The following is a 22684-nucleotide window of genomic DNA, read 5'->3' as shown; positions in this document are numbered from 1 at the left end:
TCATTTGTTCTAATGCATTTTTAATCCAGGGTTGTCAGCCTGATGCCCATGAAGGCTTTCATTGGTACCTCTGGACATGTGCCAATTCCAAGCTTTATTTTTTTAATTAAAAAACCCACAACTGTCTAGCCCTCCCACAAATAGGGGGGGAAATGTGCATGTATCTTCTAAACCAGTGTTTCTCAAACTTGGTCCCATCATCCCCGACCACTGGTCTTGCTAGCTAGGGATTATGGGAGTTGTAGGCCAACAACAGCTGGGGGCCCAAGTTTGAGCAATTTCTGTGAAATGAAATTGAGTGTGGTGTGACCACCTTGTTTATTTTTCCTGGTACTGAGTAATGTCCCATTACAGCATTGGTGTGATCTCCACAATCAGGATTAGTAGGACCTAAATGACTTCCCATGGTTAGCATAAGATTTGAGGGTGGCTCTCTCTCTAATTCTGTGTTAGACCATGCTCCTCATTGTAGCCATTTTGTGTTACGCCACACATATCTCATAGTAGCTATTTTGTGATGGGCACCCTCACTCTATCAAAATTCAAACTGTGCCCACTGATCCAAAAAGGCTGGTAAACCCTGCAGTCTTTTATAATACTATATGCTGTATCTGATTGTTTTGTGGAACATCAAAAGACACTAACAAAGCAATAATGACAAACCTATCAAGTTGGCTTTGGAAGCTCCACTTTGCCTTTTAGAGTGAATTACACCCATTACTCCACTTCTCCTACACAAAGAACTTCTTGGAGTAGCATTTTTGCTCCTCTTTGTTGAACGAGCAGCTTTGCATTCTTGAACAGTAGGTTCAGATGTCTTTACTTCAGTGAACTCTTCATCTCCGTTCATCTGACTGGAAAGAGCATCCTGTTCTTCTGAAGGTGGGCTGGTAACATGAGAAACTGAAAAGCGACCTCTTCTTTGGGGTGCATCAGAAGAAAAAGTGGCTGGGGGCGAAGCAACCGGAGACCTGCGTGCTGCAGGCGAGGCATCCGGAGACCTGCGTGCTGCAGGTGAGGCAACCGGAGACCTGCGTGCTGCAGGCGAGGCAACCGGAGACCTGCGTGCTGCGGGCGAGGCAACCGGAGACCTGCGTGCTGCGGGCGAGGCAACCGGAGACCTGCGTGCTGCGGGAGAGGCAACCAGAGACTTGCGTGCTGCGGGTGAGGCAACCGGAGACCTGCGTGCTGCGGGAGAGGCAACCGGAGACTTGCGTGCTGCGGGAGAGGCAACCGGAGACTTGCGTGCTGCGGGAGAGGCAACCAGAGACTTGCGTGCTGCGGGCGAGGCAACTGGAGACCTGCGTGCTGCGGGCGAGGCAACCGGAGACCTGCGTGCTGAGGGTGAGGCAGCATTCTTAGATGAACTATTCTCATGCTGAACCCCTTCAGGGAAACTCTGTAGAGAAAGAAGAGGGATTTTTTAAAAAGTTAATACAAAGAACTTCTAATGAGATATCAAATGTGGCATAGCACATAAGCAGAACTTAAACTGAGAAGACCTGAATTTGGGAATCTAGTGTACCACTTAGGTTTACAACCGTATCATACTGCAGTGGTTGAATGGATAAAATGTTCTCTATGTTGTCCTGAGATCCTTAGAGGAAGTAGGGGATAGCAATTTGAAGTATAAATATCCACTTACAGATTTCAGTAGTTGCCCAGGAACTAAGTAGTTGTAACTGGTACTTCATTCAAGTGCATCTCCTTACTATAACATTTGTACAAGCTGGTTTGTTAAGACAAAGTATTTTGGACATCTACATTGGCAACCGTGCCCCTATTATCTACAGAAAAGCATGCGAAGTTAGAGCTACATACTTTGACACACAAACTGTTAAGTGCTCCTTTTCAATTAACCTTTCTTTCTTGGGTAAATAGGGATGAGAAACCTTTTGGTGTCCTGCAGGTAGCAGTGGTTTACCAACCCACCCCACCCCCTTTGGCACCCATGAAATACCTCAGTAACTATCTCATCAAAAATCCACAATATGTAAGAAATAGCTTGCTCTTCTTGTTCAGTTTGTTTGCACTTAGCCAGCTACACCTATAAACATGTCCACATGTCACTGGATGCCAGGATTAAAGTATAAAGAGCTTCTTCTTGGGAGAGAATGCAGTAGTGGTTGGTGCATGTGCTCTTTTCTTCACTAATGGGGTGGCATGTCTGCAGCATTCTATAATTATGTCTCTTTTTCCATACTTAGCAGACTTTTTATTTTATAATAAAAAGCCAACCCGCGGCAGCCATTTTGTGATTAGTAAGAACAGCACTTTCTCCAAATTTAAGATGTGCTCACTGGTTCAAAGTTTGGTGACTTCTGGCCTAACTCTTATCAGCTCCAGTGAGTAGAGCCAATGGTTAATGATGATGAGAGCTATAATCCACCAAAATCTGGAAGGCGAGACACATGAAGAGGCCTAGGAAGAAACCACACAGACACACATCATGTCCTAGCCCAGAGAAAAGGAACCTTTTTGGATCCACAGGCCAGTCCAGCAGGCCAAATTTTACAAGTGTGTGGGGCCATCCTCCTGCTGAAATCACAAATGATGTCAAGGGATTTGGTGCTCTGAAACCCCAAATTTAAGACTTCAAAGCACTAGCAGGCAGCAAGGCACTGTTAAAAGCAACGTGTTTTTCCACATCATTTCAATAGCTGTTTCTTTGTAAATCCAGTTGCTGAAATGAAAGGAGGGACATGACACCTGAACCAAGTAGGAACATCTTAGCTTTGCATCAGCCACTGGGTTCCTGCTTTGTGCACTGCTTCAAAGGCTCCCAACAACCAGCTGATTCGGAAGCGACTCAAGCTGGTTTGGCCAACTGCCTCCCTCACTTGTGGGCCAATGGGGAAGCCAAGATTGGCCTGCAAGCCAGAGGTTCCTCAAACCTGTCCTAGCCCTTCTCCTTAAATGAGAGCTTTCCTCCTCCTTTTTCAAAGGGCACTGTCAAGCCAAAATTAAGAACTTTTATTCAGTGAGAATGGACTGCATTCATTCAAGTAGACATCTTTTCTGCTCATTTCTTTTAAATAAAACACTTATCTTTGAGAGGCCTTCCTCAAACGAAGCACAGGACAGCACACAACATGATAAAACGAAATACAATCACTACAACTACTAAATAGAAAAACCACAATACAGAACAGTAACATCAAACTACTTGCTCCAACCCACAATGGAGTCATGTTGTCCCTTGCTGCAATTTTATTTATTTTTACTCATAATCCAACTTTTAATAAAAATGCCAGTTCTCAAGAGTTATTGTACAGCAGGTGAAAACAAGGGAGTGGGGCTAGACCCCACTCATCCTATGGTGGAAACAAGTCTTCCCTTGCTAGCATTTGCCAGGGAGCAAGACCTCTGAAGCAAATGGTCAAGCAACTGGAACTTGCTCAACCCACACTGGAAATAATAATTCCCTGCATTCAAGATCATAAACCTGTCTCAAGGACACTTCATTTACCCTGACAACTTCTGAATTAAGAAATTTTAGGCAGGGATCCTATACCTACTTACTTGTAAGCCCCATTGGAAGGAATGGATAATATCCAATTATATTGTGGCATTAGAACAAATTTACTCTCAAGGGGGCCTTCTTCCCTGCACCCCAGCTCTCATGTGTCCACCAATCCTGCTTCAAAGTGTTTGGACCCTCTGGAGATTTGGTGCGGGGGGGCATACAGAGCAACAGGGGAAGGAGTTTTCTTACACAATGTAGGATTTCACCCAATGGGACTGATATCTAAGTATGCATGTACAGGATTGTTAGAAACACACACACACACACACACACGAAGACTGAGAAGCAGAAGACTTGATCTGGGTGCTTTTGAGGCATTTCAGTACAGAAAATTATTTACCTTGATTCGAGACTGTCTAAATTTCAAAACCGCTCGAGGCGAGTTTCCAAATGGCAAGCTCAGTCGTGCTGGAGTTGCACCTCTTTTAAGTGGTGAGTTTGGAGGTAAGCGTTTATCAAACAGTTCAGGACTCAAGTGCCCACCAAAGGACACCCTCTTTCTCTTTCCAAGAGGCTGAATTAATATGTCAGGTTCTTTGTCCTTCCGCTTTTTAGGTGATTTCTTAACTTCTACAAAAGAGCAAAACATACCAAATTCAATATACCAACTTACAAAGCTAATTAGAAGGTTGATTCATTTTAGGTAATTTATCTAAAAGAAAGACAGAAGAAAGTTATTCTGAATTCCAACATAAATCTTTAGCTCCAATCACAAAGGGAGTAAAAGGTAAAAGTAAAGGACCCCTGGACAGTTAAGTCCAGTTGACTTCAACTATGGGGTACGGCGCTCACCTCCGCTTTCATGCCGAGGGGGCCAGCATTTGTCTGCAGACAACTTTTCCAGGTCATGTGGCCAGCATGGCTAAACCACTTCTGGTGCAATGGTACACCATGACGGAAGCCAGAGAGCATGGAAATGCCATTTACCTTCCCACTGCAGTGGTACCTATTTAACTACTCACGCTTGTATGCTTTTGAACTGCTAGGTTGGCAGGAGCTGAGATAGAGCAATGGGAGCTCACCCCATAGCACTGATTCAAACTGCTGACCTCATGATCGGCAAGAGGTTTGGTGGTTTCAGAATGTAAAGGTAGGCTGTTGTTGATTTTTGTTTACTATGTTAAATAAGCAGGATTACTTGATAGCAGGCATAGACTAATTTATGAAATCCATTGGATTTGTCCAAAAACATGTAAAAAGATAAGTTTTCAAATTGCCTTGATATTGAGGTATTTTGTACGTTTACCTGCAATTACGATGCTTTAGGTTATATGAACTACTTTTAAAGTGTGAAATACTTTAAGCTGACATGGAACTTGCTAACAATAATAATAAACAAATATTATTATTGGAACCAAATGGAGAATGAGGTATCCTATTCAAACTTGTAGTTGGCTAAAATAAGGAACATCACAGAAACTGATATAATGATGAAGAAGATACAGTTAAGTGATGAAAAAGATTTTTTTCCTTCTGTGAATTGGTTACTACATACTGAGTGTCAGTATAATTTGAATATTGTTTATTGTTAATTCATTGTTTTCTGGAGTGATAACTAAAATTTCATCTTGTATGTATTTGCAGCAATTCAAGAGCACTGGAGATTTTTTTCTGTGCATACAAAAACCTGTCACAAAAGATTGCAGGTCTTTTGGACCCCCCTGATCAACTTTTAGTCTAGGGCATGGATAGGCAAACTAAGACCCAGGGGACAGATCCGGCCCAATTGCCTTCTCAATCCAGCCCGTGGATGGTCCGGGAATCAGCATGTTTTTACACGAATAGAATGTGTCCTTTTATTTAAAATGCATCTCTGGGTTATTTGTGGGGCATAGGAATTCGTTCATCCCCTCCCCCATATAGTCCGGTCCCCCACAAGGTCTGAAGGACAGTGGACCAGCCCCCTGCTGAAAAATTTTGCTGCCCCCTGGTCTAGGGGGTTATTTCTGCTCCAGGTTTGTTTTGTCCTGACAGAAGACTTAACATACTCATAGTTAAAATCTGCAATACTGATTTCATATTTGTAATGTTCTATTGGGTTATATTGAAACGCCTTCTACTGCACTCCAGTAGAAGACTCCTAACAGAAACTTAGGCATTTGTTTCTGTTTTGCTTTCTCTTTTCTTAACACTGTCAGGTCACATATTCCAAATAGTTTTTGTGTTAAACTATTTTGGAATGTGATACCAACAGAAACCTATTTTTTCTTTTAAACCATAGTCACTTTGACGTAAATCATCCCCACCTCCCGCCCCAGTATGCCTTTAAAGAGGTCTCTTGGACCTAAATACAAGACTGATAGTGTCAGAAAATGAGTGTATGATGACACTTCAGTATCAAAATAGTAAGGATACTTTCTGTTAAAGTAAGATTTTAAAAACAGAACTAGTAAGAGATAAAAATTGAGAAAAATCTGTTGGGGTTATTTTTAGTGCACTGTACTTCTCTTAATTGTAGTAACCAAATTCCTTTGGTATTCATACAAGTTTTATAAATAGAATAACCAACAGACTTCGAATAAAATTACATAAAGAGAGTAAAATTACAAGTTCAAGAAAAAGTCACGACAAATTTCTGAAACAATCTCAAAATAATAGTCTTAGGCTTGTACTGCAAGTATTTACCTGACTTTCTTTTTATAGTAAATGCGCTTGCCGCATTCAGTTCTGAAGCAGTCTCACCCTCTGCTGGCACTGGTACATTATTTTCATGACCTGGTATATAGTGTTTATTATCAAAACTCTGGTTGTGGGCCTTCATCGTTGTTTCTTTTATTTTATCATCCTCCTCCTCCTCGAGCCAGTTTCCCTCTTTTTCAGGTGGCTGGTTAGGTGTGCACATGCAACCTGTTCCAGAAGTATCTACAGGAACTTCTAATGACTCCTCTGAATTGATATGCATCTGCTCTGTAGAAAAATGCCCATTTAAAAAGTCTTCATTTTGCTTAATGCTCCTCCGGGGGCTTTTACTGTTACGACAGCGAAATGAATAGGCAATTATTCCAGAGTTTCTATCTTTTTGTGTGTTGTTCATACAAATCTCATTTGTTGCTTTCAGAGTTTGTATTGGTTCTATGGCCAGCACTTCATTCTTGCTTTTTATTTTAAACTTTTCTGTCAAGGCAATAAAATCAGGCTCCGCTGCACTAACATTCATTGAGCACTCTTCAATTTCAGAAGAGGTTTCTGTCGAATTCTTCAGTTCAATCAATGAATCTACCTGTTGCATTCTAGATTTTGAAGAACGTCTAGATTTTCTAGAATGTGGACTAGAATAAGTTTGAAAACTCTCTTTATTAGACTTTGGTATGGACAAAATGCTTTCAACCGATCTGCAAGTATCTGTTAAGTTAGCTTTGATTTCCACATCAGCTGTCTTTATTGGCTCTTCTTCTGACTTTTCAGGGCGCCCTGCTCTATCTGCAGGTTCCAATGATACTATGGAACATGATTCATGGAAATACTTTGCACTTTGTCTACTTGCTGTTTGATTTGTATCATTACTTGCATTTTTAATCCCTTCAGTTCCATCTAGTTCATTCTCTTCTGCTTTCAGGAAATTTAACTGATTGGTGCCTTCACTTTCTTGCTTCCGTTCTGCAGCATAACCTTGAAGACCCAAAGATGATCTTTTAGATCTGTTCCTTTCAACAGATCTTGGATTTGATATCACACTGTTTATTTCTTGACTTTTAATATAACGAGAATGTTCAACTTCATTCCAAATTACACCTCCGGTCTTCTTATTTTGACCAGTTTCAGATATCCTGTGTGGTATCTGAGATGCAGCTTCTTCCAAGGTATCATTACCATCTTTTCTGGCTAAGTGTTCTTCTTTTGACTGCAGAAATGTTTCATTGCTAAAATCTTTCTGTGCTATTTTTGTATCAGGTTCGTGCTTCACTAATTCATAAAGTTCACTAAAAGGAGACATTTCGTTTTTCCTTTCTGAACTGAAGGTTTTGTATGTAGATTGCGGTGTGCCATACTGTCCAGTAATAAATTCTTGAATTTTTGTCTCGTCACTTTCATTAGTATTCCGATTTTCCCAGTCAAGTTTCTTTTCTAAGAAGAGATTTTTAGAAGAATACATTTTTAAACAATGTGTTCTTTAAAAGTGTTTCTATTTTTGGTATAATGCTTAAGTTAGATGAAACAGTGTTACCAAATTCTACAGTCAGTTAAGGTTCTGATCATAGGGCAAATATATTTTTGAGGAATTAAGTAAAATCAACAACACCTGCTTCTACATAGAAAATAAGATTAACATAAAAGTCCTGAACATACAGCTCAGACATTCCCAAATGCACTCATATGAAGCTACTTTGCAACCGATACTAAGAATAGCATGCCCATAGTGAATGGACTCTTAAAACCTATCCTTGTATGCAATAGCCCCTCCCCCCCTCTCTCTGTGTGTATATATGTACATTGACAAACATCAGCATAATCTGTAATATAAATTTAAGATTTATCTGCTTGTGAACTCTAATCATAATCCAAAGCAAACAAAAAAAGTGGCTGTCTGAATATCAGTTCCCACTTCTTCTCTTTTGCCATGCCCGTAGCAGCTGGCAATACAACCTGCAGTGGAACTGGCAGGAAATAGAACTGGAAGGGGTTTTTTCAGCCCACAAGGTGTATTCTCTAAAATATTTTGCTTCCTGCTACTGGAGAGATGGGTGGAAACAACCCATATCAAGGATCACATTCATCCCTACATGAAAAACTAATTCTCCAAATCTTGCTTCATCTGTTCCCTCCTACAGCAGAATCCCAGTAAATGCTTTGATTTCAACTACTACGTATCTGTTTATGTAGCTTTACATTTTCTTGCCATTCAAGGCCTAACAGTGGTAAATAAGATGAAATAACTACCAACCAGAAATCTGAGAACTTTTAGATTCTGAATTCCGACGGTGCAACAACTCCTGTTCTTCCTGCTGAATATGAAGAACCTGTAAATTTGTACACAATGTATCAAAGCAATGAATGTTTTATTTGTCTTAGAAGTTCACAAAATTGTGCCTATGGAAAGTATTCATTGGTTTATTTTTGAAGTAAATATTTATATGGTATCGAATAATTTAACTGAGTAGATTTCACTAGAACCCACCACCTCTAGCCTAGTTCCATTTATTCTTAAGAAAAAGCTTCAGCTGTTTATTTATCTTCACCCCCTAAACTAGGAGTAACAGCTATCTTGAAAATAATCTATCATCTTTGAATACAGTTGTTCTTGCATAATCATTTAAAAAATATGATATGAAAATGTGCTGTGAAAAGAATGCTTCCAAAACATCTATTAAAAGCATATTCTCAGTAATATAGTACTTTGGCATTAAAACGTTTCTGTGAAAACAGTTGCCATCCACACATAAAAAAGGGAGACACTACATCTGCAGGTAAAAAACCCACTTAAGAAGATTGGGAATATGGAAACCTATAGCTACACATTTCATTCAGTCCAGCAAAATGCAAAGGTGCATTTCATTGTATTCATGAAGTTACCTGTAATGTTTCATTCTCTTGAGACCTGGAACTCCTCTTCCGTGGAAGTAATGAAGGTGGATATTCAAACCTGTTTAAAGGTATTAGGTAGGCTTAATATTGATTTGTTTATCCCACTGATGAGCTAAATACCCTGGCTGCAAACCAGTTGTTGAAAACTCTTTGGGCTGGATAATGCAAAGAAAGCACCAGCCTTAACAGTCAGAGCCAAACAAGAAGTGTAAGTAGCAACAAACTGAGAAACAGTCAGGGAGGTGAATAAAGGAGATGAGTTCTGGGATCAGGCTTGGCTATGAGACAGAGTCAGTTTTGGCTGCCTGAGACCTGACCTTTACAGAGAGCAGGACAAGGAGACTGTGACCTTGCTCCTGCTTCTTGACTCTTGTGCAGCTTTCAATACCATTTCCCGAAGTATCCTCCTGAACTGACTCAGTGGAATGGACACTGGTATCACTGTGTTACTGGGGTTCCATTCCTGCAGTCCTGAGAACAGCACCGGGAGAGTGCTTTATGAATCTCTGACAGTTATGTTATGGAGTACCCCTGGGTACAATTCTATCCCCCAGTGCTATTTAAAATCTATACAAAGCCACATGGAGCCTGGGCCTGTGCCCGGACACAGTTGTGGGACAGATGAGGGAAAGTAAGCTGAGGTTGAATCCTGCCAAGGTGGAGGCACTATAGGTGTCTGGATCCCATGTGCAATAAACTGATCAATTACTTGCCATGGATGGGGTTGCACTTCACCTGAATTAGCCGGTATGCAATTCAGGGCTGCTTTTCGGTCCAGCTCTGTCAATGGAGGCCCAGGTAACCTCAGTAGTTCATGCATTAATGATTTCAAAGCTGAATTACTACAATGCACTGTATGTAAGTAAGCTTCACTTTTACTGACCAAAAACTGCAGTTAATACAGAACGCTGCAATACAGTTGCTGAAATGATTGGGATTCTGTCAACATATAACACCTCTGCACAGATATCTACACAGGCTGCCAATTTGTTACCAGGCTAAGTTCATGGTGTCACTATTAGTATACAAACCCATAGCAGTTTTGGACCACTTTACCTGTGACATTACTTTACCCCATATATTCCCTATCAACCACTTCAATCGGCAGAACTGACACAGCACAACATAATACTCATTCCGCAGTTACAAAACCACAATTTTTTGGTGTTGCAGCACCTACACTTTGTAACTCTCTACCTACTAATATAAGATAGGAGTCCTGACTGTAGTATTTTCAATGCCTGCTTAAAACATGTTTAGGCTAGCCTATGCAGACAAGTTGAATGATGCATTTTAATCTCCCTTTGCTTACTGATGATTTTAATTATCTTTTTGAATGCTTTTAAATACCTGTTTTTAACTGTCTTGTACTGATAATTTTAACATATTCTTTTTTATAACCACTTAAGAGGCTTTACTACAATCAAGCAGTATATAAAAGTTGTGAAATACAGGTGGCAACCATTTTGCACGCATCCAATTGATGTGTGGCCTTCCATGCATGCCATTTTCTGACCCAGAAGGGGATGGAATTGCCTTACACACAATATGACTCAAAATGCAACCCCTGCACAAAGGAGTTGCCTGAACATAAAATAAACTCATTAAAAATCCCAGTGACTTGACCCAACCTAGGCAACGTGACAAGAGTAATTTTATTTAAGTAGATCCATAGCTGTGTATAGCATTGTTACCTACCTGAAAGAACGATCAATAATAGTGAATACATCTCCATGCTTTAAGTATGTAGGTTGCTGAAAAATATTTCCATTGAGTTCTGTTGGGTTTGCAGGACTTAAGTTAAACAAAGTTGCCTAAAAATAGATTTTAAAATATTCAGCTCAGTCAATTAAGAAAGGTCCAAGAGACACACAACAAATCAATAACAATAAAAAAATAAATGCATACCTCCTTATTTTCATTGACTTCGATTTTACAATGTTCTTTGGAAACCTGAGGCAGCTGAATTCTGATGTCACACTCTCTTTTCCTTTAAATATAATCATGCAGTTTTCAGATTAACATTTGTATATTATGCAGAGATAAAGGGTTTTATATCTATATATATCTATATATATATATATATATATGGATATATATAGATATATATATATAAAATGCCATAATGCTACTATTCAAATATTAGAAAAATTATAAAGACAAACTATGTAGTATTATGAAAACTTAACTTGTTTTAATTGAAAAAACCACTAATGTTTACTGTTGGCATGCCATAAACCAGAGATGGCTAATCAATTCAGGGTCTAGAGCCACACTGGTCCAGGGTGAACCCTGATATCTGCATGCCAAAGCAAGCATGCCCAAGTGTAAATGTGTCCATGGCTAGAATTGCAGTTCGCAAGCTGCCTTCAAAAAGCTTTTATATTCTATCAACACTATTTAAAATCCTTTTTTGATAAGCTATTATTATTTATTAAATTCTGTAAAATATAAATATATACATAAGAAAGAATACATTTTATGGATCAGAACAGGGGACCTGTAGAACTGGTTGATGAAGAAATAGTATTTTTTTTAATGGACAAATTGGAAGGTTGTAAAGGGAGGGCACAAAAAACTTCCTGGGGAACTATATATGGCTCACAGGCTATGGGTTGGCTACCTCTGCCATAAACTTTCCCCTGCCTTCATTGAATATGCACTTGGCGATTGATACCTATTCACGTAGATACTTGGAGAAAATATACTCTAAACCAGAGCAACACCTGCACCCAATAAAACCCTCCAAAGATATGAAATGATAAACATGGATGTTGCCGATATCGCTTACTTATGTAAAACAGAAAGATTGAATAACTATTGGAGTTAGTAAAGTTCAACCTTTCAGAGCAGGTTGTACAATTCAAAAATTTCTCTAAAGTTGAAAAAGAGCTCTCTCTATTGACTTTTATGTACGGTGAACTTGAAGCAGACAATCCCGAGACATTAATTGGAGAACAGCAAAGATGCTTATATCTCCAATAGCAAGTGAATGTTGCTCCTTTCATTTGACCCACTGAAAGCATGCTATTAACAACTTTTGCCCACAAAAATATTATAGCTTCACTTGAGAGTTTCAAAACTGTGAAGAAAAGTTAAATTTAAACCCAAAAGTAAAGATAAATTCCTATCTACTAGCTCTCAAAAAGGTCAAATTTACACCAGTGTGCAAACCTAAAATGTGCACATTGATGCAGGGCTTAGGCATGTTGACAATTTAATTGACATCTTAAGTTTTGCTGTTTTAAAGTGCAAGCAGGTACGCGCACATCCCCAGAAGGGGCACAAAAAGGGGCAAATACAGCCCTAAAAGAGCGAAAACAGCAAAAATGGAGTCTAGCCTTTGCAAGTGCAGTCCCAGGAGCCTTTTACACCTATGGAGAGTTGAGAGTTTAAGAAAGTAGATTTGGAGAGTGATTGTGGAGTTGGATGGATTTTTGGCTTTTTCAATGGTGCCCCAATATATGTAATTTCACTTAAATATGTGGTGCCTTGGAACGTAACCTCCGTGTAAATGGGAGTTTCCTGTAGCAAAGATTTTATTGTTTCACTTTGTGAAAAGAACAGTTCAGACAATTAAATTCCAACATTCAAAAGCTGTATTTCAAAATACCTTCCAATAAATAAGTCTTACCTTCCAAACAAACAAGAGTTTCTGGTCAGCGGAAAATGAGTTCCATCACTCCCATTCTTTTTAATGACAACAATTTTCCCAAAAAGTGGCATTTTCTCATCTGTAATTCCTACCTGTAAGGATTGAACATTGAGAACTCAATAAAACTTTACCTAATTAGAATATATGATGAGCACCTTTCTATTAAGACAATACACCAAGAGAATTACAATTTTCTTACACTTTTCTTAAACCCAGATTATCATGAAACTGTATGTAAAAGCCCCTTATCAGGTCTATAGCTACAACATATAATGCAAATTACATTATATAATACAGGAGTCACATACAAGCGTACTATTTGTACACGTATACTGTTTTGCTGCTCATTAACACTAGCTCCTAAAAAAAAATTCAAGTCATTTCTCAGTAACATGATCAAAGTCATAGACGTACAAGTAATTTGAACAAGACATCTTTAAAATTAATGAATGTATTATGGCATTAGCTTTCATAGAATACAGTGCACTTCATCAGATGCACAGAGTGAGATCCTCAACTGTCAAAATATTGCACACATGGGTGCTGTTGGGGTGGATGGGTATAATGTAACCAGAAAGGCCAGAAAGAATGCAGGGAAAATAGAGACAGTGAAAATTACATAAATAACAATGATAGTTCACAGAATCAGTTGTGAATAATAGACATCCTGGCATTTGTATGCCAATTAACTTGTATGTTTTGTTAACATTTCATTTAGTACTACAATATGTTTACATAGAGCTGCCCTTGAAGCCAGTTCAGAAGTTCCAATTAGTGCAAAAATGCTCCCACCTCACTATTCAGTAGCAAAACTAGATACAATATTGTGACAGCACTCTTGAAACAGTTGTGCTGGTTACGTGTTTCCCAATTTAAGGTGCTCACGTTAGTGTATTGTCCTGCATGGCCTGGATACTTAAAAGAGCACCTTTCCCCATTATATGCCAGCCTGTGCTTTGAGATCTGACAGAAAGGTCCTTCTTATAGTTCTATTTAAAACCAAGACTCAAACAACAAGACCGTAAGAAGAGCCTGCTGGATCAGGCCTTCAGGCCTATTGACAACCTAATCTAGCATCCTGTTCTCACAGTGGCCACCCAGATGCCTGTGGGAAACCCACAAACTGGACCTGAGAACAACAGCACCATCCCATTCTGTGGTTTCCAGCATCCTGCTTCTGGAAGGGACTCATGTTATGGCTTCTGTGTTATGGCTCCCCGATTACAGAATTGCCTTCCACTAGAAATACGTTGGTCCTCTTTGCTGGTGTCTTTATGTCATTTACTCTGCTTGGCATTTGGAGGTCAACTGCTCCTACTGTTGCCGAGTTATAAGATGTGTTATATTGCTAGTTTAATGATGGATGTTCTACCGTTTTTTATTATGAATTGTATACAGTGCTCAAAATTAACCAGGCACTAGGCATTTCCACCATCTGGAAGTGCATGTCTGGGGATCCTTGGATCTAGACTGTTTTCATACAGTAACACTCCATCCTGTAGAATTCTATTGGTTATATTTTATCTACACAATTGGGAATGAATTTCTGGAAACAAAATGCTTCTCAGACTGCAGCCTGAGCAGGAGCAGTTACCATTAAGAAAAAGAAGTTGGAATAAGCCAATATACATGTGGACTTTTCTTCTTCAAGTTCTCAAAGCTCAAGGTTGTCACCTGAACTATCCAGATGTTTAACTGATCACAGCCCATTGTTTGAAAAATAAGGCTTTAGAGCTGTCGTGCCAAAAAAATATATCTGAATTTCTAACACTGATTGTATACCATCTAAGCAACTTCATTTAAATTAATAAATAAAAAAAGATCTTTGCCTTACTTCAGCCCACAAGTGAAAAAAGGAAACTCTTGATATATAGTTTCACATTGCAAGTCTGAATAAAGTATCCTTATTACAGGACAGCCAGTTTGTTATCATTTACAATGTCCTGGGAGCCTGGAATTGCCCCCCAACAGTTTTTTAATATTGTAATTTCTGTGGAGATTAAATTTATTCTTCTGCATAGCAACTGGTCTATTTGTAGTATGTATGCAATAATCGACTAACAATGCTCTTAATCATTCTACATATAAAGTTGTTCTAGTCCTCTTAATCAATTCCAATAATTTGTCAGAGAAAGTCTGTCATGTACATGAGCAGTTTAACTTTAATCCATAGGACACTGAAACCACATGTCTCCTCCTCATGTGAATCACTGATTTCCATGTACTGTACTATACAGATATATAAATGCATCTATTTTACTGTCTACCCCATACAGTACTGTCAAAGCAACAACTTTTACAATCTGTATACACAATAGAGGAGCTGTACAAATCAGCAACTACGCTTTCACAAAAACAGTTGTACTAACAATGAGACAGCCTGTTATTGTGTTCATGGTTATATGTGAACAAGCCTACAGGCATTATAAATACATATTTGAATATTGCAGTTGCTGCTTTTTGTGAAACAGCTTCATCTGCATACACAACTGGAAGAATAGTCTGGCTTTGCAACTATTTTGTTCCATGTTTCCACCTCATGTGAAGGTTTACTAACAAGTACATTTCCTTCAGAAACATTTTCTTTAAAAAAACAACAACCAGAAACTTTAGGATGGTAACTGTAGATACATTAATGTGTGATATGGATATCAACATAGTTACGATGTTTTTATACAGAACCACAGCAAAGAGGCAGGTGGCACTTTTTTAAAAGTAGAAGTACCATGTTCTGTAGAAAGCTCATTTAATTTAAAATGGTCTCAACAGAATTACATGAAGCAAAAAAGTTTCAGCAGAATAAGCAACAAAGACATTGAAAAGTCAGGTATGCTAGGATTGCCAACTTAGTTATGCAATTGTTCCCAAAAGATACAATCAAACAAGTTAAATCAGATGTAGCCAACAAAGTGCCCCCTCCCCAAACTGTTCTACTGTACTACAACTCCCATCATGCCAGACTATACTGGCTGAGGCTGATGGGAGTTGTAGTCCGACTACGAATATTTATTCTGTACAAAGCCACCCTGCAGCATTTTGCTGGAACCCAATTTTCCATAAGAGAGATACTCTGTGGATGCAGCGCGCTCCGGAAAGGCGCGCATTTCAAACATACCTCGCAACTAGTCTTGTGAAGATGCCCCGTTCCTCACAAAACAGTGGTCTAATGCGAGGGGAAACCACCTACCGGTATTCGCAGCTCTCACCACCAAGTTAGCCAGGCCTGTGCTGTGAACAGTGCCGGATTTACGTATAAGCTAAACAAGCTATAGCTTAGGGTGACACTCTCTTGGGGGCCCAAAAGAAAATTAAAGGGGGGGGACTGCATGTACATTTCCAAACTATAAGATAAAAAAAACAAATAAAATACAGCCTATATACAGCCTATATACAGCAACAGTGGCAAATGGCTTTTGATACCTATTAGGTCCATAAATTACCATATAGCATATATTCAACACACAAAGGACAGCTGGACATATAAAGGGCCCCATTACCGCCAGTAGCTTAGGGCCTCATCAAACCTAAATCCGGCCTTGGCTGTGAAGGCTCTAAGGGGAAAAACTAAAGGTAAAGGTAAAGGGACCCCTGCCGCCAAATCTCACTGAGTGATTCCCCTCAATGACACCCTCATTTCCCCCAACGTCTCTCTCTCCTGCGAACAGCACAGAGGGGACCCTTTTTAAAAAGAAGAGGCCGTTGGACCAACTCACTCGCTTTGCCGGCGCAACCGCTCGTCCCCAAACAAGCCTTAGCACCGTGGGCAGCGAATACTCCTTCCCCCATTACCAACTTCTCTCCCCCCCCCCCGCAATAAGAGTCTGGGTCGTGCCCCCCCCCCCACGGGCTGAACGTCCCTTACCTGCGCGCGCGTCCTCCGCCACGAGGATACGCAGGACCCTCTCGCTCTCCCCTTCTCTCCCCCCTAACAGTCCTAACCGAGTAACAAACCCGCGTGCGCGCGAGCGCCTAACTCCCCACTTAATTCAAATCCCCGCTCTGACGTCGTCACGCCCGTAACTCCGACGTAAAACTCTCCTCACTCCAGGTCTGTATCTCTCCGCCACGCAAAACTTTGCCGCCTTTTCTTTTAACTTAGTTGTCCCCTGCCCTGGAAGAACGATAAAATATAAGAATGTTGCTTACCCCATCACCACTCCCACACTGAACTAAGCTTTCTGGGGGGCGGGGGGGAGCGGGCTGGGGGGGGACTACTTCCGAATGGTTTACGCGGAAGCATAAATATGGCGCAACGTTTTATCAGATTTACTTTTTAAAACGACGCGCGGTGGATTCTGATTGGAGAACGCGAGATGACGCGGGCAGGAAAAACGATCCAATGGGGAACCCAGAAGGCCGTTCAATTTTTAACAGACAGTAAGGAGAAGCGCCGAGCGCGTTTAGGTTCCTTCGCTTCTCGCGCCAAGCGACGGAGGCGGGAAAAGGGCTTCCGTCTAGGGGACAGCCGTAATGCCGCTTACCTGCGAGTAAGCGCCTCTGAACTCAAGTCTTCTCAGTGGGCGTGCTTATGAGGGTGCCGTCCGTCCTCTGTTCTGAGGTGCTGCTTAAAAATACCACAACAGGGTGGATATAATGACAACTTTTGAGTGCTTATGAAGTAGCTGAAGAACTTCCAAGTACAATTATTGAATTTTAAGAGAAAGAAATTTTAGTGTTTTGTTGGAAGCCGCCCAGAGTGGCTGGGGATACCCAGCCAGATGGGCGCGGTATAAATAATAAATTATTATTATTATTATTCTCCCCCCTACCCTATTTTGTTTTTCTGAAAATGGAAAAACTTGCCAAGTGCAGACACGCCCCCTAAATTAATGGAGGGTCACGCCGGGGGCCACCCTCGTGACTACACAGGACAGGGGTGTGGCAACTTGACTGAAATATTGGGGGGTCAAGCAAGCTCCGCTCAGCACATGACGCGGGCACGCAGATGCGCATCAACTGGGGGGGGGGGGACAGCCGTCAAATGTTTTACGGGGCGAGAAGACACCTCGGTCCCTAGGAGATGGATCCTATGGTACAGGATTTGGCAGTTGCAGATCCACACAAGTAACTGAAGTTCTCCAGTTTAGCATCTCTTTTGTAGACAGCCCGTCCCAAGCCCATGCAACTGCTAAAGCTTGCTTTTCACCATCCCAACTCCCATTTCTGAAAAACCCTTTCTCCTATGCAGTCCCACTGTACCCTTGTTCTCATCTTCACCCCCGTGTCCGTGCCTCCCCGCAATTTTTTGTGCAAGATCGCTGCAGTGGTGAACTCCATGGTGAACTCCTGCAGCTTTTCAATCTGACGTAAATGACACGTCAGAAACAATTAGCTACTTTTACTTACAAAGAGATACGTCCAAAACATACCTGGTTTATTTCAAATATTTGAAATTTTAGCTCAGAAAGAAGAGTACGTATAAATACATTCTACATTTATAAAGAAATGCTTTCTACATTTATGCAACAGGGGATGCATGGGAGTCTTCTGAATTTCTAAAGGTAGGAGTTACTCTCGAGCATTATCTTTGGCATTTAACATAGAATCCTTCCTGCTACCATCAAATACCGGTGCTTATTATAATTACAGTATTTTCCTGTGCCTTTGTGTGCTGGTTTGACTTTTTCTTTTCTGTTTTCTTTTCTTTTTCTTTTACAAAGTAGCCTCTTGTTTCCCTGGACAAAATATGAATGGGAAGTGAATGGGAAGTTGACTCCTTTGTTACTTAGTTTCAATATTTCTCTAGATTGGGAAGCTCCTTTCTGATGCAGTAAGTGAAAGTGGTGCCGAAAGAAAAAGTATTTTATAAATAGCATACTCGTAAGCTTTCCACCAAAATAGAAGAAATGTCCATCTCAAAAGAGTCTTAATGCAAAGATTTTTGTTTCTTAGTTTCTGGTCCAAGGAGTAGGGCCTCTTGAACCTTTAGGCTGGCTGTTCTAATTTCATCACATTTCTATTTTTAATATGAGCAGAATCTTGTGAGTTAGGTTGTTGAGTTTGAGAAGATTAAACTCAGTTGATGGATGTTGTGTATATTTTGGGTGCTTGCTAATAAAATATCTGTTCTAAGTTGCTACATCAAATCTGGAACTTCATGCAGAACCAGGAGTGAAATACATTGCAAAAAAGTACTATGGAATATTTGAGGACTCCACATCCTTTATCTCTCTCAAATGAGGCAGTTGAGGAAAGCAAAAGAGATAAGTTTCAGGATAACAAGAAGGGAGAAAACACTGAAAGGGGGGAGGGAGAGTGGCTGCTTTAAACCTTCCACCCCTAATTTACTAAAATTTCTGCTGGTGTTGAAAGTTACCATTTTCTTCCCAGTTTTCTCCATCTCTGCTTTACTCAAACTTCCACAACTTTAAACCACTGCTTTCTGCCTCTCAGTGTGCCTCCCTTCCTCACTCCCATGCTGCTGTTGTGCAGCTTGCCTTCACATTTGCTCCTCTATCCTGCCCTGACTTCATTCAAATCCAGGTTTGTGGTGTGGCACTGCAAGCCTCCAGTGGGGGCTGTTTGATAACATTCTTACATTTATATTATATACAGAGAAACCAATCCTCCCTCCCAATTAGGCTTTCTGGAGGAGGGTTTCTCCCCAACCTCAATCTGAATAAAACCTGCAGTCATTTTGATTTCATATCTGTATCGTCTTACATTAGTCTTGTCTGAGCTGCTTCCACTTCCACTTTCCATTATGTCATCAGATTCAAAAAAGTCGAAAAGTGAATATCAAAAGCAGATGAGGAAAACTGCTTTAAAATTTTAAAGGTGATTGAGATAGTTATAGATTCTAAACTCTGTACACATGAATGAAACAAAATGAGCATGTACAGTGTATGTGTACACCTAAATGTCTTTGAGTGTTGAGGAGAGAAAACAGAATACTCCACCCATGGCCAGTAATGTATAATATTGTACACTTGTTACACAGAAAACTGTATGCATGGTCTGCAGAAGTGCTGTTTTCCCTCCCACGTGCCGTATGCCATTTTTCTGCCTATTTAATTAAGGGTACCTGGGAGTAAACCCCACTGGACTTATAAGGAACTTCCTTGCCTCGCCTCGCCTCACCCTCACTCCAGACATTTTGAGTACTTGAGTCATGTGAAATCTAGTAATTTCTAATGTGGTAATTGCGATAAGGTAATTTTTTTCAGGCGAGGGCACAAGGGACCCTGTGTACACCTCTGGGTGTTTGTATATTGATGATTTAGTAAGGAGGTGATATATGTGTGAATTATATATATATTTGTGTAAAAGTAGTTGATACTGAAAATTAATAGCATATACATTGCAATTTATATGCTGCATATTAACACTTCCGGTAGTTTGCCTTGGTAGAATATATGGTCTAGTATCAAGTTAATAAAGTTTTTGTGAGCAGAATATATACACAAAGGAAGCAAAGCCTCGGCAAGGTCATACATTCTTTTCTGCTGCAGGGCATAACATTTTAATATTTAGATCTTTCAAAAAGCAAAATCTCTTGACATTTGTGCTTTGCTTTTGTAATTTTTATAGTTTGCCTCATTTGCTGTTTTCATGTGGCTATGATGTTTAGTCACTTCAAATGTGTTGTAGTTCAGTGTAAACAGCTTTGTTAATGTTAGCTTCACTTTGGAATTAAATTACTCTGAAGTGGCAAAGCTACTGGCACAATCCAGCTTAGGCCATCCTGACCCCATTTACTTGGGAGTAAGCTAAGCCCCACTGAATCCAGTTCCCATTGGACTAACCTCTGACTAAACATGGTTAGGATTGCAGTGTAAATTTGCCATTAGATTACAATATGTAAAGTTTGAGTAGTCAACTTAGTAAAACCTGGTTATTTTCAAAATAGTATAACTTTTCAGTCCCAGTTATACAGATACACCATTCTGGAGTTACTACTGTGTCATGTGCAATGGTGTAATTGAGTAAATAGCTGACAATGTACATCATTTTATCTTGATAGACTTGCTCTTTAACATGCTTTTGGAAGTTGCACCTTTGAGCCAGTTATAAAGGACATCACAATAGGATATTTTATTTTATTTATTGCATTTCTATTCCATCTCTTTCTCCATGGAGCTCAAGTTGACATACATGGCTCTCCTCCTCATTTAATACCCACAACTACCCTATGTAGTAGGTTTTACTGAGAGGCAGTGACTGGCCCAAGGTCACTTTGTGAGCTTCATGGCTGAGTGGGGATACGAGCCCTGGTCTCCCAGATCCTAGTCCAACCACTCCAGCATGTAGGAACAAATCATTTTGACCATACAATTGTAATTATCTGAATTATATTTTCACATATTTTCAGTATCTCGAGAATAAGGTACACGCCAAGGCTTGCTGCATAGGACTGTACTCAAAAGAAAGGATTTTCTTCAGAAATAATGCTGCAAAGTAACTTCACTATAGTTTTACTGTAATAAAAAAAAGAAAGATACCAAACCTTTAGCAGACATTCAGGATTTTTTACCAGTATGCTAAGACTTACAGATAAGTGAACCAAGTTTATAAGGAGAGATACCACTAATGCCAGCGTGGTTAATGAGGAAAGTCAGGGAAGCTATTGGAGAAGGCTTCATTCAGAAAAATACTTCCTTTTTATTTGCTTCCTTTTTTGTTCTCATTTGGCAAAGGGAGCACAGCCCTTGGGGGGGGGGATGCAAACAATAAGGGATTTAAAAAAGAATTTGAGGAGCAAATTACCAAAAACATTAAAACCAACAATAAAAAGAGGTGAAATAAAATGGAGACCAGCTATGGAGGCAGTCCTCTTATGGACCAGTAACTGGTTAAACAACAGGGAGAAGTGACCAAGAAAAGCTTCTCAGAAGAGTCCCCTGAGTGTTTGAAGTTTCGCTGCTTTTCATGAAGTAATGAAGGTCACCTTCCCTTCTCAGGAATAAATGGACAGTTCTCCCAATGGAGAGATGTAGAAAGCCAAGTCCCCCAAGATTCTTGGTAAGACTCCACTTTTGAACTTGTTCATAAATAACCTGGGGTTAGGGGTGAGCAGTGAGAAACAGAAAAGATTGTTGTAACTTTAAGAACTGTTTCTGTGAGTTCGTGGTGTGGTTTTCTAGACTGATTAGGTACAGCTGGTGATGGGTACAAAAGGAGAAGTTGCAGTTTGCATTAGCCTGCAAAAGAGAACACCCACATGCTTTGTGTTTGTAAGGTTGTAAATAAAACACTTGCTTGAGTATTTTACACCTTTCTTGTGGTTCTGTTGTCTACTACCAGGAAGATACAGGTCCAATAATGTATGGTGACTGCACTGGAATACTGTGTTGAGCTGGAAAAGGATATTGTTGAGGTGGAAAAGGGAGGAGGAGGTAACCAAAATGATCAGAGAGCTGGAACAAGATTACAACATTTGTAACTTTTTAGTTCAGAAAAAGGTATGGTGGAGCATGATAGAGTTGTATAAAATTATGCATGGTGTGCAGAAACTGGTAAGAGCAGGGGTTTCCAACCTGGTCCCCACCGCCCACTAGTGAGCATTTCTGAATTCTAGGTGGGCGGTAGGGGTTCTATGGCACAAGCTGAATCCTCCTTCCATCAAGCACTGGTGGGTGGTAAGGAAATTTTACCATCAAGAAAGATGCATTAGTGGGCGGTAGGTATAAAAATGTTGACTACCCCTGGGTTAGAGAGAAGTGTCTATCCTTCTCACATGTACTAGAACGTGGGCCATCCACCAAACTAGAATGCTGAAAGATTCAGGACGGACAAAAGGAACCATGTCACACAGCACGTGCTTAGACTATGGAATTCATGATTGCAAGATGTAGTGTTGGCCATCAACTTGGATAGCTTGAAAAGGACACTGGACAAATGTATGGAGTAAGAGCTATCATGACTGTATTACTTCCACTGTCAAAAGCAGTATGCTTCTACATATCAGTTGCTGGGAGACACTGCTGTTGTGCTCCTGTCCTTCTCAAAGACTTCCCACATGAAACCATAGTTGGTTGTCC

At 40.2% G+C, this 22684-nt stretch overlaps 1 protein-coding gene across 8 annotated transcripts in view; it reads right to left on the bottom strand.

The window, feature by feature from the left end:
* MKI67 (marker of proliferation Ki-67) overlaps positions 1 to 16705 on the bottom strand; it is a 38106-nt gene extending 21401 nt beyond the window's left edge. Inside the window, exons 1-11 of one of the 8 annotated variants that reach the window (XM_083439572.1) lie at positions 16567 to 16685; positions 12684 to 12796; positions 10958 to 11039; positions 10748 to 10863; positions 9038 to 9107; positions 8409 to 8484; positions 6152 to 7591; positions 3867 to 4096; positions 1332 to 1399; positions 1272 to 1301; positions 664 to 1181 (exon numbers count right to left, since the gene is read on the bottom strand). In XM_083439572.1, the coding sequence (XP_083295698.1) occupies positions 664 to 1181; positions 1272 to 1301; positions 1332 to 1399; positions 3867 to 4096; positions 6152 to 7591; positions 8409 to 8484; positions 9038 to 9107; positions 10748 to 10863; positions 10958 to 11039; positions 12684 to 12775 (2722 nt within the window). In that variant the 5' untranslated portion in view covers positions 12776 to 12796; positions 16567 to 16685. Of the gene's footprint in view, positions 1 to 663; positions 1400 to 3866; positions 4097 to 6151; positions 7592 to 8408; positions 8485 to 9037; positions 9108 to 10747; positions 10864 to 10957; positions 11040 to 12683; positions 12797 to 16417 lie in introns of all 8 variants that reach the window. The other 7 variants (XM_083439575.1, XM_083439574.1, XM_083439571.1 and 4 more) reach the window with 7 other exon arrangements.
* Between the last annotated feature and the right edge of the window lie 5979 nt (positions 16706 to 22684).

Source organism: Podarcis tiliguerta, assembly GCF_965153285.1.
Source record: "Podarcis tiliguerta genome assembly, chromosome: 5".
Classification (NCBI taxonomy): Eukaryota; Metazoa; Chordata; class Lepidosauria; order Squamata; family Lacertidae; genus Podarcis; species Podarcis tiliguerta.
This window is presented reverse-complemented; position numbering and strand designations above follow the sequence as displayed.